Source organism: Xiphophorus maculatus, chromosome 10 (assembly GCF_002775205.1).
Source record: "Xiphophorus maculatus strain JP 163 A chromosome 10, X_maculatus-5.0-male, whole genome shotgun sequence".
In the NCBI taxonomy this organism is placed as follows: Eukaryota; Metazoa; Chordata; class Actinopteri; order Cyprinodontiformes; family Poeciliidae; genus Xiphophorus; species Xiphophorus maculatus.
Window position 1 is genome coordinate 16572451 of NC_036452.1, and position 16414 is coordinate 16588864.

The window sequence follows — 16414 nt, forward strand, 5'->3', positions numbered from 1 at the left end:
TTTGGAACCTGCTAACCCCACCATGACTGCACATGAAACAGGATTCAAGGAACAATTCATTGTAGCAAATGAGTCAGAGTATTAAGTCTGCTTCCATATGCATCAAAGACATTTAATTATGTGCATATAAGTAGTGTATATTGCTGTATATTAATAGGGGGATTTAGATGTAGTCAGCACAGCTGTCATATCTTATATCTCAGGACAAAGCAGCAGATCACATTGTTTATAGTTGGCAAGCATGCACAATAATTCAGGTTCTGGAGCCATGTTATTGTCCACAATGGCTCATGGACTTTCAAAGTCATGTGCTGGCTCACACAAATGTGGATGAACATCTTGTAGGAGGAATGTCTTTCTCTGTTGGAAGGCCATTCAGAATCCACGTCGCAATCTATCCAAAGTTGTTCAGCTACGAAAGCAAAATAGTAACCCTAAGCCAGGGGTGGGCAACTCCAGGCCTCGAGGGCCGGCCTCCTGCAACTTTTAGATGTATCTCTACTTCAACACACCTGGGTCAAATAATGAGGTCACTAGCAGGACTCTGGAGAACTTGACTGCACTGAGGAGGTGATTCAGCTGTTGGATTCAATGTGTTGGACCAGGGAGACATCTAAGAGTTGCAGGACACCGGCCCTCGAGGACCAGGATTGCCCACCCCTGCCCTAAGCCTAGCTTAGCTCAGTTTTGTTGTTTAGCCATCAAATGTCGGCCCTTACAACCCCCTATGGCACCAGGTCACTTAGAAGAGCACACATCCAAGTAAATTATTGAAATCTTGTGGGAAATTTATTTGCATTCTTGTTTTCTGTTTCTTAAATAAGCTTTGTCAAGCCTTTGAAAAGAAGGTGGACATCTAGCCAGTTACTTTTAAAGAGGCCTACAGAGAGCCACTCAGTTAATTCCCCATAAATCATTTGTTTATTGGTTTTATGACGCATGTTTGGCCCTTCTTTACTTTGTGGTCAGAACAACTGACACCAGAGTTAAATCAATGTACCTGGGAGAAAACCAGAAATAAAGTGTATGTTATATTAACATAGACACTGCTTGAGCAGGAACGCTATCATATGAAGTGTAAAGGCATGTGTTGGTCCAAACTTTTCTGTTGGAGGAATTCTTCACCACAGACAGGGCAACCAAAAGGTTGCCCCCCCATATGTACGTTGATGTGTGAATCTAGATGAGTTTTTCTGGAGAAACTTTTCCCACAGAAGTCACAGCTATAAGGCTTCTCGCCTGTATGGACCACCATGTGTGTATCAAGATATGTTTTACGGTTAAATCTTTTGCCGCAAACTTCACAGCCAAAAGGCCTTTCCTCACTGTGTGTGGTCATGTGACCCCTAAGGTGTGTTCTACGTTTGTAACTTTTACCACAGATCTCACAGCTATGTGGTTTCTCTCCGGTGTGGACCACTTTGTGTGCCTTAAGATTTGTCTGCCGGTTGAACTTTTTACCACAAATATCACAACTAAACGGCTGTTCTCCTCCGTGAACTATCATATGCGTTCGCAAGTTATTCTGATGCCTTGCCGTTTTACCGCAGATAGTACAAACATAGGGCTTCTCCCCTGTGTGGATTCTCATGTGCGTCTTCAGATTGTGCTGATGCTTGAATCCTTTACCACAAACTTCACAAACAAATGGCTGCTCCTCAGAGTGGACTCTCATATGTTTCTTCACGTCGTGCTGGTGCTTAAATCTTTTTCCACAAACATCACAAACAAACGGCTGCTCTCCTGTGTGGACTCTGATGTGAGATTTAAGACTAAACTGATCTCTGAATGTTTTGCCACATTCATCACAGCTGAAGTTTTTCTTTCCTGTGTGGACTTTGGTCTGTGAATTTGGATTAGGCATTGTTTCAGAACCTTTGATATTAGTTCCGCAGGCTCCCTTCCAACCACTTTCTTTCTCTGTCAAAGGTTGCTGCCAGTAGTCATAACCATCATCTTCGCTGACATCAGTCTCAGAGGATTCTGCAGCCTTTCTTTCTGAACCTAATTTGAAATTATTTGGACCAGGCTTCCAGACAAGTTCCAGTTGTCCACAATCTCCGTCAGTTTCGGTTTTGATCCATTTGACGGAGCTGGTGGTCGGACGCTCTGCCTCTCTGGGGTCTAAAGTTTGACTTTCATGAAGCTGTGAGTATTCTGATTCCTCTTCATTATCATCTTCACTCTTCACAACAATATTAAGCGGGAAGTTGATGTACTCAGTCTCTAGCTGCTCTTCTTCCTGACTTATCCAACTTTCCTCAAGTTCTTCCTTTATGAAGGGCCCGTCTGGGTTCTGCTCGTCCAAACTGGGGCTCCAAGGAACCTCTTCTTTATTCAGTGGATGATGGTTGACATCTGAAGATAGCAAACACCAAAACATAAGAATGTTATGAAATTTCAGCATTTAAATTGTACCTGTAGTGCTTTAAGGCAACTCACTAGAAAAGCTTTGAACAGAATGAGAAAATAAAGACAAGAAATGATCATGGTGATTAGTGTTTCAGAGGTGAATTACACAACCAAAACAAGATCTTTATGAACATTTAAAGCAACAAATGCTTAAGATTATTCATGCTATCTATTGCCGGAACTATTGTAAGAGTCTAAATGTTTGTCATGATCAGAAATCCCCTCAGCATTTACAAGTAGTCCAGAATCCTGCAGCTCCTCTTTTAACTGGTACAAGGAATTATGAACACATAAAGCCAGGTTCACTATCTCTCCATTGCTTTCGTGTCCATTTAAAAATTGATTTTAAAATTTTATTCCTCCAAGCCACATCCGATCTATGGCATCTCTATAACATCCACACACCATTAAAAGGACTCGAGGTTAACCAGCCTGTTTTTCCTAAACTAGACATCTGCAACTTGCATCTCCACAGCCACTTGTGGCTCTTTGGCCTCTCCTCTGTGGCTCTAACAAACCAAAAAGGAAATGTTTTTGATGACGGACAATGTAGAAAATTGTCTTTTTATGAGATTTCTCATAAAATCTGCACATAACACCTACAACATAAAAAGCTAGTTACTTTTAAAAGTAACTAGCTTCAAACTATGCTCTTTTTTTCCATTATCCATATTTACAGAAATAGCTCACATTCTAATTTTTTTGTAGTAGAGGATTCATTTTGTTCTAAAATATAAATACATCTTAGTTAAACTTTATTAGTTGTCATAAACATTTTAGGTAGTACATATTAATAAACAAATTTTTTGCTGCGCTCATTTGTAGTGGCAGGGCCAAAAAGGCTCTTTGTGTGAAAAAGATAGTTAACCCCTGTAGTAGAAGTATTGAGAATCAATCGTAAAATGTAGGGATGATCGAGCATTTGTTGTGGCTGATTAGAGAACAGCTTAATGTCCACATATCAGCACTGCTCATTTACAATTGAGTCATTAAAATTCAGTTAAACTTCCACCATTACCAACTCAGCGACTTTCTTGCTATATATAGCGACATTTCATACAATGAAAATGGTATCGGCCAAAATCGGGATCAGCAGGTCAGGCTTTGTAAAAATTGGTAATCAGCGATAGGCCAGAAAACTGCAATCGGTGCACCCCTAATGTGAAGCTAATGCTTGCTGCTGCTAGCTTAAATGCTAAATACGGTAGAAGCTAAGACCCATATAAACATTTACATCAACTCAAATATTACAAACTACTTCCTACAATACAATTTGGTGTATATTGTAGACTATATGCTTCTAAACATAAAATAACTTACCTAACTAACCAAAAGGCTGAAGACAATGCATACAAGGGCATTGCTATACACGTGCTAACACCGTAACTTCCGGTTTCCAAAAAGAAGCTAAAATATACATTGTTCTTTTATGTTGTGGACGCTAGACAGCTACATAACCCATGGTGAAGCATGAACAGTTGTCATTACTGAATTTTATTCAATACACAATTAGTTAAGAGTAAAACTACAAAAGAAAAACACAGCATATCAGGATACTTAAACAACATGTGAAGCTAATGCATGTTACCGCTAGCCTAAATGTTAAGTCTTCTAATACCTCAGATGCATATAAACAATTTAAGTTGCTATGAACTACAACGTCTTGCAGTACAGTTAGTGTACTGTTACACATTAAATAAACAATGTTACTAATTTACAAGCTGTAGTCCGCCAAACGAAAACGTTGCAAATCCATAAAAGCACATCAATATACAGGAAGTGTTAATGCCGTCACTTCCGGCTTCCAAAATTAAACGGGCCATACAACGTTATTGCTTGATAGATAACCCTTCCCAATGATGAATAGCTTCCATTACTGAACTTTATTCAATGCACCATTGGCCAGAGTAAAACTACAAAAGAAAAATACAGCACATCAGGATGCTGAAATGAAGCTGTTCATGTTGCCGCTAGCCTAAATGTTAATTCTGCTCATTTGAGCTACATTTCCATCAGCTCAAATGACCCTAAACAACTTCTTAGAATATAGTTAGGTGTATATTGTAACTACATGCTTCTACATGTTAAACATTTTACAAACTTACAGGCAGCTCTCCGTCGACAGACAAAGGTGGAGACGATCCACAGAACGTCCTTTGCTAAAATGGAAGTGATAACGCCTTGACTTCCGGTTTTCAAAATAAAACCGAACATACAACTTCAACTACATAAAATATTGTATTAATTAAATCATAATGGTTCTTTAGTAGCCAGAACATATGGCATATATTTCTTTTATCCCGTTTATTCCGTTTATTGTTTTATTCTACATTTGCTTGGTGAAAACGTGACTCAATTCAATCAATTTGTTTTTGAATCTGTAATATAAATACATTTGATACTTCAATATTATAGAGACGCGTTCTGAGTTTGTAGATTAACAAGTTTTAGTGCAAAATTTGTGAATCAAGCCGGACACCAACTTCCCAACTGGAAGGTGGAAGGAGGTGGTGGCGTCATGTGGTGAGTGGGTTTTGCAGTAATAGGGACTCGTCCACTTCATCACACAGATTACATCGTTAGAAAAGAGGATGATGTTACATCCTTTTTTGTGGAAATATTGAACAAACATCTCAAGATATTAGTCAGTAACTTAAAGCTTGGACAGCATTGGATCTATCAAATGGACAATAACCTTAACCATACTGAAAATGTAGTTACAAAGAGGCTCAAGGACAACAAAGTCAACGTTTTAAAGTGGGCTCACAACATCCTGATCTCAGTCCTGTAGAAAATCATTAGGTGGAGCTGAGAAGCTAAGAGAGAGAAAGGTTGCCTCCAAAACGTTCAAGAGGAAGGGACTGACATTTCAGCAAACTGTTCTTCACAAGCTTCTCGCAATAAACAAAATATGTGTCTAATTTAATGTCAGTGTGGGGGAGTGTTCCAGGGTTGGGTTATATGTTGTTTTTTTAAACTTTGTATAAAAATACCTGGTTTCATATGGATCCAACTTATGCTCCAGTATGAGATCCTGACAGTCTGCCTAAAATATGTAAACATACCATTAACACAAAGTCTTAATTTCACTCAGAAAAGCAACAATGATTCACAGGAACCTTTCATTTCATTCAAAGCTTAATTATGTTATTTTAACCGTAAAGTCTCCATGAATAGAAAAGTGCACAATGCATGAATGATTACTCAAGAACTGTTATTTTTCCACTTACACACGATACTGAGATCATTTGAAAGCTATTTAATTAGGGGTTTGTTTTTTTTTGTTTGTTTGTTGTTGTTTTTTTGTTAAATGCTGGAAGAAGAAAAATCCAGAACATCGTCCAGAAATGATGCATAGACAAATAATTATCTAGGATAGTGCTGAGTAAAAAATGAATGGCTGATTTGCAGACGGTCTAAAATACATGTTGGATAGTTAAGCTTTATCCCAAACCAGATCACCACAGAGCTTCGCCAAGCTAACAGTAAACTAAAACATTTGACATTCATCCAAGACATGGCGATAATCCAGTTACACTGAAATAACAGCTGAGATCATGCATGATAACAAAAGGAATGACGCGGTTATTGACGCGACAACATAAATTGTTTGCATCTCTATTCCAGTTTGACAGCCTTAAAGCTACTGTAAGCTAACAGCAGAAAGCTCCTGATGAAACAGCTGCGTCTTACCTGCGGATTCGTTTCTGCAAACATCCTGCGGCTGGTGATCTCCCAGCTGTTTCATCCGCACTTTGTTCTCTAACGCCAGACTTTCAATGCTGCTCTTATTAACATAATCCACTTCCTTCATGCTGTCTTTTTTTCCTTACAAAAGGCTCGGCGATTCGGGCCTCCACCGAACCCAGCACCGACGCGATCCAGATACAACATCCGCTCACATTGTTTCGGTCAGACTGAACCTCTGGAAGTTGTGCAGGAGACCGATTTAAACACCAACAGACACGGTTCCATCAAACGTTGTTTTTAATATATGATGGATAATTGTTTAATTGTTCTGTTTTTTTGAACAGGCACCCATCCAGGCAACTTTTTTCTCGTGTCACCATGGCAATCACATTCTTCTCCGTCTCCCAGTCACCGCATTGGCTTATTGCAAACGACACGTCTGCGCCTCCACCATATTATGAGTGGCAAGATACACAACCAATTCAGCGCAAGTTTGATTTGCTCATATCAGCCACTTTAGGTATCTGTCAGTGGTCGTTTCAGGGTTTTTTCCTCCTATAATAATTCTTTCAAAATGGACCTAATACGTTCGTGTATTACGGTCACTGTAAACAGAAAAAAATAATAATAAAAGAGTGCATTCCTGGCAGAAAATGAGGAAATTCTGATATTAATCTCAGAAAATTTCTAGAAAAATCTTGGATATTCCTGAGTTTCAAAAGTAAAAATTTTTTACACTTTTCAAACTCAGAAATGTCCTTATTTTTTCTAGAAAATTTCTGAGATTATTTTCACAATTTGAGTTGTTTTGGCAGAAACGTACTCCTTTTTTGTATCCACAGTGGCCTTAATATGCCGTTATACTCTCTTCTCTTCTCTTTCTCTTCTATACACAGTGCTTATAAAAATATTGACTCCCCCCGGATGCTTCACACATTTTTTGGATCATCAATTACGATCCAAAAAATCTGCCTGACCAACATTTGGTGATCAAAGCGGAAGCCGATTTCTACGAAATAACAACAAAACTCAGTATATAAGTAGCTTTGTATCCAATGCTTCTTTATTCCCAAAAAAAGAAGTATGTAGGAATAAATACTTCTTTATTTATCACATGTTGTGCTAAGGCGGACATTATAAAATGTATTGCTCTTCATTGGAAACCACACGGATCACATACAGAGGGTGAGCTTACAGTCTAATTCCATTATGTTTTGCTGCAAAATCTGGAAAGGATTGTGGATTTTGCCACAAAACTAGTTCATTTTCTTCCCAAAAGTGTCACTTTGTTTCAGTTCACATTGGAAGTACATTTATTATAAGGGAATTTGTAATCACCAACAATTCATAGCCTTTGGCCATAACCACAAACCTTTAATAATAAAGTTTTAGAACCCCTGGTCTAAAATAAAATGACAACTAATGATCTTCCCATGATTCGTGTTGCAGTTTGTCTTACTTTTTCACAAAGACGAGTTAAATATTACTTCTTACCTATTGCACAGAGACTGCGTCCTAATATCACTGTCAAAGTAACTAATATCTGTGTCAAAAATAGAGGAGCACATCCTAATTCCAGAGTCTAATTTCTGTTGAAGACAATGAGTTGACAAATACAAATGTATATTGCAGAAAGTATTTATTTATTTAGTTTTTAACCACTCTGTTATTGTCATGCAACACAAATTGCTTACATGATTAACCAAAGCAGTAATTAGTCAACAGATCCCAAGGCTTAGAGCTGAAGAACATCTCTTCAAACTCAAGCTGACAGTTGAAAATCAAATTCTCCCAAAATATATACAGAAACACATATTCCCCCCAAATTAGTTAGAATTCGAGAAACAACTAATTCATATCAACTCACTTATAGGTGTTTGTAGTGATGCCACTGGTCATTCATCTGTAAAATCCCCATACTACTATACCGGCTAAACATAAAATCCAAACTAATCAACATAACACTTCACTTCTTAAGAGTCTATTAGATACCTTTTCAGTTAATTTTCAATAAACCTTTTGGATTTATTGATCTTAAGATGATGTATATTTGGCCTAATTTCCATTTGGAGCTCAGAATATATAATACCAGAGAAGTCTTACAGACACAGTTACCTAGCTTACAAGTCTACATATTGAATTCACACAAACTCTCGTTAGCCTAGGTGTAATGTCATATGCCGGTCTAAACTTCCCTGTTGGGTGAATTCCTGCCCACAGACGGCACAGCCAAACGGTTTTTCTCCTGTATGAACTATAATGTGTGAATCCAAATGCGTTTTTCTGGTAAATCTTTTACCACAGAAATCGCAGCTATAAGGTTTCTCGCCTGTGTGGACTGCCATGTGCGTTTCAAGGTATGTCTTACGGTTAAATCTTTTGCCACAAACTTCACAGCCAAAAGGCCTTTCCTCAGTGTGGGATGTCATGTGAGTCCTGAGGTGTGTTTTCCGTTTGTAACTTTTACCACAGATCTCGCAGCTGTGCGGTTTTTCTCCGGTGTGGACCGACTCATGCGCCTTAAGGCTTTTCTTACAAGTGAACTTTTTCCCGCAAAGATCACAGTCAAACAGACGCTCTCCTGTGTGAATTATCATGTGCGTCTTTAGGTTGTGCTGAAACCTTGATCTTTTCCCACAAATATCACAAACATAGGGCTTCTCCCCTGTGTGGATTCTCATATGTGTCTTCAGGTTATGCTGGTGCTTGAACCTTTTTCCACAGACTTCGCAGCAAAAAGGCATCTCTCCTGTGTGGACTCTCATGTGTTTCTTCACGTCATGCTGGTGCTTAAATCTTTTACCGCATACGTCACAACCAAACGGCTGCTCTCCTGTGTGCACTCTGATGTGAGATGTAAGGCTGAAATGATCTCGGAAAGTTTTGCCACATATCTCGCAGCTGAAGTTTTTCTTGCCTGTGTGGACTTTGGCCTGTGAATCTGCATTTTTCTTCACTGCGGAGCATTTCTGAATAACTGAACAGTCTGAAGAATTTTTTTCTGTGTTGCGTCTCATGTGTCTCCTTAGAGACTGCTCGTCCAGAAACTGTTTACCGCACTCAGAGCAGCTGAAGGCCTTTTTGGAAGCATTACAGCCTGCATCGCTGTTCATGCCTGCCTCAGCTAACTGGCTTCCCTTCCATCGATTTTCAGTCCCTGCTATAGGTCGATGCCAGTTATTATAACAGTGATTATCCTCATTTTCGCTGGCTTCATTCTCTAGGGAGTCTGCAGCCCTTCTGTGTTTATTTATTTTGAAATTATTTGGATCGGTCTTTGAGATAAGTTCCAGTCGGCCCCAGTCCTCTCCATCAGTTTCTGTTTTAATCCATTTAAATGAGCTGCCGGTTGAAGGTTCTGTCTCTCTGGTGTTGGTTTGGCTCTGATAAAGCTGTGAAGACTCGGGTTCCTCTTCGTCATCTTCATTCTTCACTATTACATTGATTGGGAATTTTGCGTATTCAGCTTCATCTCCTCCAAGCAGCTCGTCTCCTTCCTGACTGATCCAAAGTTCCTCCTCTTCCTCCTTTATGTAGAAAGGGATTGCATCATGTTGTCCCAGGCTGACTTTCCAAGAAATCTCGTTTTTCTTCCCCCAAAGATGCTGATTTTCTGAAAACACAAACCAATCATTACATAACTGTGACTTTACATACTGTATGTTACAGCTGAATATAGTACACAATTTAGATGTAGGGATGCAAACAATGTTTAATGGTTTGTTAGATTAAAATGAGTTCCAATCGATTAACTAGTAACATCCGCTTAGACCAGGGGTGGGCACTCCTGGTCCTCGAGGGCCGGTGTCTTGCAACTTTTAGATGCATCTCTACTTCAACACACCTGAGTCAAATAATGAGGTCGTTAACAGGACTCTGGAGAACTTGACTGCACTTAGGAGGAGATTCAGCTGTTGGATTCAGGTGTGTTGGACCAGGGAGACATCTAAGAGTTGCAGGACACCGGCCCTCGAGGACCAGGAGTGCCCACTCCTGGCTTAGACCTTCTTTTAGTGTTGTGGTTTGGCCCCCGTCCAGAAGATGGCGACGCTAGTCATCCATAAACAGAGCCAGTTGTAAGAGAAACAAATATGACTGAAGCCACATGACTGAACAGGAAAGTGAAACAGTCCAGATGCTGGTGCGGGATTCAAAATGCACTTTATGCACTTCTGTTTAGCAGCATACTTATATTGCAATATAGCAATATAATATAAGTTCAAGCAGTTTCTTCCACTTCGTTGACACTGAGGTCAACGAAGTAAAGTCTGCCATCCTGAATGAAGTGTTCCACATATATTATTCTTTTCATCTTTTGTATTTCTATACAGCAACCACAGAGGTTCCTATGTTGTTACATTTAAATATGTCTATGATTAATAATGTGAGAAAACTAAACATTTTCTTATGAAAAATGAGCCCTGTTATGGAAAGAAAGCCAACCTTGTTGACAGAAGAGAAAACGTAGTTTAAAAAAAACAAAAACATTGCCACTTATCATTTAAATTAATTAGTTAATAATATAAAGTTATTCATTAATTCATCATCCCTAATTTGCATTCCTGTTAAGGCATTTAATGTTTCAATGATGAACTGAATTAAAATATTGGACAAAATGAGAAAATAACAGCTCACACTAATAATGACTATAGGAGTTCATATCATATATAGGAGTTCATATCATATATAGGAGTTCATATCATATATAGGAGTTCATATCATCCTTACATTGCCAATCTCACCTGTTTTGTAATTCATTTCAGAAAGAAGAAAAGAATAATACTGATGTTTTGGTATTAGTTTCAAATTAGGAAAAACAAAACCTGTCAGAGCTAAAGGTTTTATTTCAAGGGCAAAGCATGAATTACTATTATTAAATTCCATCCATCCATCCATCCATCCATCCATCCATCCATCCATTTTCTGTTCACCCTTTGTCCCTAATGGGGTCGGGAGGGTTGCTGGTGCCTATCTCCAGCTACGTTCCAGGCGGGAGGCGGGGTTCACCCTGGACAGGTCGCCAGTCTGTCGCAGGGCATTAAATTAATAATTATTAAATTATTATTATTAATTATTATTATTATTATTATATGCTAAAGAAAATAATACCTAGCTATCAGGGCAAATGTAAGTTTTGGAAAATAAAAGCACCCCTTAAACAAAGAAACTCAGACACTTTTCATCTATAGTCCCTGGATATTTTGAGCAATTTGTCTAAAATAAATTTCATCGACGCCATGGCTCCACTGATTTTAATAAAGAAAAGTCTAGATTTGCTTCAGAACTCAGACAGGCCTTGCAGTTAAAGTGTTTAAAGACTGGACATTCTTTAAACACTTAAAGACGATTTTAAGTATTTCAAGCTGGGTTGCAATTAACAGGTCCTTTCTATGTCCTGCATAAAAAGGACATAGCTTATGCAAGGTTTCATAGCTTATTAATAAGCCCAGTGATTGAGTATTTGTAAAAAAAAAAATTTTAATAATCTGCTAAAACTCACCTTGTGAAGTTAGAGACATTTAACATTCCAGTGGCAAAATATTTAAATAAAGTTTTGTTTAACATTCTGGAGCCACATTTGATTAACACTGCAGCTACAAGCTAATTTGAAAACTTTACCTAGATGACCAGATAAATTTCAAATAAAAAAATAAAGACTAAAGAAGCAAAACAAATGGGCCATGTTGAACACAAACTGCTTCAAGATGATAGTGCGAGGTGAAGACACTCGCTCCTATTACACAATCAGTTTCCTGCTGGAGCAGATGTTGCCTGTTGCAGTGTGCCTGTCTGACCCAGAGGTTACCCAGCTCACAGCATTCCTTGACCTCAAAGCTGAACAAGGGGATCTCCAGCAAGCTCTTAAACTATTTCAATATGTTGCTGGGGAAAAGGGCGTCATGTTTGAGCCTCTTTTCTCTACCGCCATTCATTAAAGGATTGAGGAGGTCCAGAGAAACTCCTGCCATTGACCAATGTTCTGCAGCTTCTCACAAAGGTGGGAGGTTGAGAAAACCTACAAAATGATCCTGCAAACAAAACTTCATTGTAGCTTATTTGGACTCTAGGTTTCACAAACTTGTGTTTTCATCTTTGGATAAAGGCTGAAAACCCAAAGAAGTGGCTCTCAGAGAAAATACGAAGAGAAGCCGTGTCCAATAAAATAAAGGAATAACGATCAAAAAAGTAAAACAGTCGATATACAGTCAAGGTAAAAAGAAAGTAAACCCTCTTTAAATCAACAAGTTTCTGTCTTTAGTTTATATTTTCTCTCAGTCCTACTTCATCCTTGTTTAACAAAACATGATTTGATATAAACTGGTATGGGTTATACCAGGGGCACCGTATAGGGGGGGAAAGTTATGACAATTCTAAGGGCCCCTGATCGACAAGGGGCCCTCCAGGATTTATTTATTTATTTTTTGTTCATAGAAATAAATAAAAGAAATTGGGGCCCTGTCAATTACAAAATTAATCATATTGTGTTTTTTGAAGATTGTTTTTAGCAGTAAAAAAAAATTTATGTTCCCACTCCCAGACCAAAAAACACACATCCATATTTTCCCAGAACCCCCCTGGATCTGCAAGAAATGGTTCGTTCCTGCTTGGAGCTCTTGATGGTGACGTGTTCAGCAGCAGTCAGTGGAAGACAAGAAAGACTGTGGCTGTTACTATGCTGCTAAGAAAAATAATAAAATCAGATTTTCAAAAAAAAAAAAAAAATAGAGAGAGAGCGAGAGAGAGAAAAAGGCAAGAGTGTCAATTTATAACCCAGTTTTTCTCCGAGATAAGTGGGTAGACTGTGTGAGATTATCAACCATTCAGCATAGTTAGCTTAGCTACAGAATACTGTTTGCCTAAATTTCACTAGCATTTAATGAATTAAGGAAAGAAATCACCAACATATTCATATATTGAACATGTCCCTAAACCTTTTACCACTTAACAACAGGTGAGTCAGTCAGCAGCAGCTCTAACCCACGTCCCTCCTGACCCTCCTCTCCTAAAGCTGCAGTATGTAACTTTTATTTTAAAAAATAAATTTCACATATTTGTTAAAACTGTCATTATGTTGTGACAGTATGGTATGAGAGATAATCTGTGAAAAATCTATTTCCTCTGCCTTCTCCCAGTGCTAGAAACAGCTAATGAGAGACAGGAGAGTTTTAGTGCTGTCAATCACAATCTCATGTGGCTGCTCATCCCTATGCTGCAGCTAGCATAGCCTGTTGTGAATGCTCAGTCTAGTTAGCATAGCTACCAATGACAGCAGATAAACAATTTTCCTGTAATTATAAGTTGTTTCTCCACCATTAGCACATTTAGCAGTGAGTGAATGAAGTTGATTGACAGCACTAAGACCCTCCTACTGGTTCTGATGGGTTGTTTTGGCAGGAATGTTGCATTACTTTAGCCAGCAATAGTAGCTCAGGGAGCAGGTGGAGGAGATTGATTGTTTTCACAGATTATCTGTCTCATAAGACATGGTGATAGCTTTAACAAATATGGAGAAAACATTTTTTTTATTAAAGTTCTAGACTGCAGCTTGAAGATGTCTGGATTGCTTCATGTACATTTTGCCTATTACTGTTGCTCGTGGGGAGAGACATTTTAGTAAGCTAAAACTAAACAAAAAAATGTAAGCAACCTACTTGCATACTGTATGTGGACTGTTGCATGTAAAATTCATGAGGAGTAAACATTGTGCTAGTTATCAGCATTGGACCAAAGAAAGCAAGGCAGTTGCAAGCCTTTAAAATTGTGACGCTTTTGATGGGTCAGAAAGACAAAAATTTTAACAGCAGCTGCGCTGTTGCGGGAGGGGCGGAGGGAGGAGGAGGGTCCAATCAAATTTTTTGTCAGGGGTCCCAAGGTTCCTGGCGGCACCCCTGGGTTATACACCAACCTAAACACACTGTGTGTAACAATATTGTCTGGAAATTCTAACGTTAATTTAGATATTCTCATTAGCTCCCCCTGTTGGATTGAATTGTTTATACAGTTGTAGAGCTCTTAGGGCAAAGTAGATTTGAAACATTTGTATTCATATTGAGAGAACTGTAAAGTTCAGCTGATATTTTGTGTTTTTGTAAAGTTTAACTTTAACTTGAGCAATTTAACTTTTTGTAAAGTTAAATTTGAATCACTTTAGAACCTAGAACAGATAATATTTATCTTTCATAATCATATTTCAGAAACTTTTAGGTGGGCCAATTATCAAAACCTTGTTTAATATTCTGCTGTTTTCCCCCCATTCTGAATTCAATCCTTTTCCCAAGAGATGGTGTTATAAACACAGATTGTGGTTGCAAAAATTTTACAATCTGCTACAATTAAACTTTAGTCAATGTGTTTTTAACTGAAATCGGGTCATGTTAAAAGGATGAATCAGTTTGCTATTTAATAATTTGTGCTGAGAGCATGAAACCATTCATTTTATGTTATTTTAGAAATAACATCCCGAAAGTAATTCTTCCCTTATACAGCTTGTCTGCTCTTGGGTGAGTTGATTATCTATTCTATGCAGATGATCAACTTGAGTTTTGGGCATCATGTTTGTGAAATCATATTTCATATTTTAACATTGGTATTTTGTTTTATAAGTCATGCATCATTACATCTGGACATCCAGGACAGCAACTGAAACTGTTTTCCAATAAATAAATAAATAAATAAAATAAAAAAAATGCAATGCCATGACAGTTGATACTGCCAAAACCAAGTCTTGAGTTGATAGCCTAGCACTTTTAAATGCTTCATAATTTAATGGAAAAAGACAAGCAGGCGTTACTTCTAATCAGATAGAAGACTCTGGAGCTCATAAAGTGATTTTCATTAATATTTATTTTATGCTTTCTTTAAAGGTATTTGATTAATTGGCAAATGTTCATTTAAACTCATACAGTTTTGCATTCTTGTTTTACCAGTGCTTTGATCAGTATGAGTATGCTAGTGACTGAAGACTACTTTAACAATACAATTAATAGCTTAGAACTGTGCACTTTTAGTCCTTCAATAGGCAGTTGAAGCCTTAAAGATGTTATTAACCACGTTCATCTATTTTCACGTCAGTTTCGGCTACAATTTACAAACGTTAGATTGCGGCAAAATATCTTATGTCTTCGTAGTTATAATAAATGCAAATCGATTAGGCTGCAAAAACCATTTGGAAGGAAAGAAAATGACTCGATTTCAAATGTACAAAAACACAGATTGGGCTTTTATCTGCTCCAGCACAGGAGGGGAGAGCTACAGCTAGCTAACAGCACTAAATCAGAGCTTCTTCTTACCAGCCGTTTGATTTCTACCAACATCCTGCTGCTGATGGACGCCGTGGTATTTCTTCTGCACTTGGTCCTCTAAAGGCAGACTTTCAGATCTGTTCTGATGAGCACATTCCACTTCCTTCATTGTGTTTTTTTTTGTTCTAACTGGCGTTGAGCTTGTCGAACTGGGCCTCCTCCGAACACAGAACCGAATCGATGCCAACAATACCCGCTCACCATTCAGTCAGATGAAAGCGTCAGATTTACTTTATGGGCCTAATATACATGGTAGCGTTCCTTCAGTCCCTTTAAATAACTTTTTGATAAATATTTCTTAACGGTTCATTTGTTTTAAACAGGCACCTGCACAGACGCCTTTATTCTCCGTCACTATAGTAACCATATTCTTCATGGTTTTCACATACACCGTGAGTTTCCCTTTTCTCAAAATGTTGCCTTATTATGTTAATGCGTAAATGATATACTTATAATCAATGAGTTTCGAAACAAAACGCGCGACCCCTCAATCCTTTCATCTCACTGCAATGACACGTCGTCGTGTCAGCCATATTGGGAGGGGAAACGGTGCCCTGTTTATGCATTGAAACGTAGCACAGAGCGGCATTTAAACAGGGTTAAAAGATTTTTATATATTTAAAACGCATATCTTTAAATATATGAATTTAAAGATAGTGACTCAATTGACTATTAAACAATACTTGTGGATGCATGTTGAGGCAACACCTCAAACACATTCCTTATTTTATGTCACGTAAATATCAAATCAGTCAAAATGGCAGGAAGAGAACTATGGCCTTTAAAAGTCTGGAGGTGCCATATGAATGGTTTCGAATTAAACATAAGCTGTTCAGGAAGGTCAATTTTGGGTCCCAGAGATTAGCCGGTGTCACTGTGAAGCTGGTTAGACGCTGTCATTATCCACAGTGAAATTATTTCATTTCTTCTTATATAGGCTCAGAGACCAAAGCAAGAGGCCATTACTCTAAAAGCAACATTAAAAGCCAGGCTGGAGTTCACTCACCAAA

General features: G+C 38.2%; 1 protein-coding gene across 1 annotated transcript; it reads right to left on the minus strand.

Moving 5' to 3' along the window:
- Window positions 1-587: 587 nt before the first annotated feature.
- On the minus strand, window positions 588-15716 carry LOC102228377 (zinc finger protein 595-like). The gene is made up of 5 exons (XM_023341225.1): window positions 15393-15716; window positions 8262-9715; window positions 6331-6337; window positions 6106-6240; window positions 588-2358 (listed from the first exon to the last, which is right to left on the minus strand). Exons 1-5 carry the CDS (start codon window positions 15511-15513, stop codon window positions 1067-1069), a joined length of 3009 nt encoding a protein of 1002 aa, XP_023196993.1. The 5' UTR covers window positions 15514-15716; the 3' UTR covers window positions 588-1066.
- Between the last annotated feature and the right edge of the window lie 698 nt (window positions 15717-16414).

What these genes read in the sequence shown, in the direction of transcription:
- LOC102228377 (XM_023341225.1), bottom strand. Translation starts at nt 15,513, where the DNA reads ATGAAGGAAGTGGAATGTGCTCATCAGAACAGATCTGAAAGTCTGCCT. An exon ending in TGGTAGAAATCAAACGGCTG is followed by an intron (nt 9,716 to 15,392) that starts GTAAGAAGAAGC and finishes TTGTGTTTTCAG; the next exon opens with AAAATCAGCATCTTTGGGGG. An exon ending in TTGCAGAAACGAATCCGCAG is followed by an intron (nt 2,359 to 6,105) that starts GTAAGACGCAGC and finishes TGCTATCTTCAG; the next exon opens with ATGTCAACCATCATCCACTG.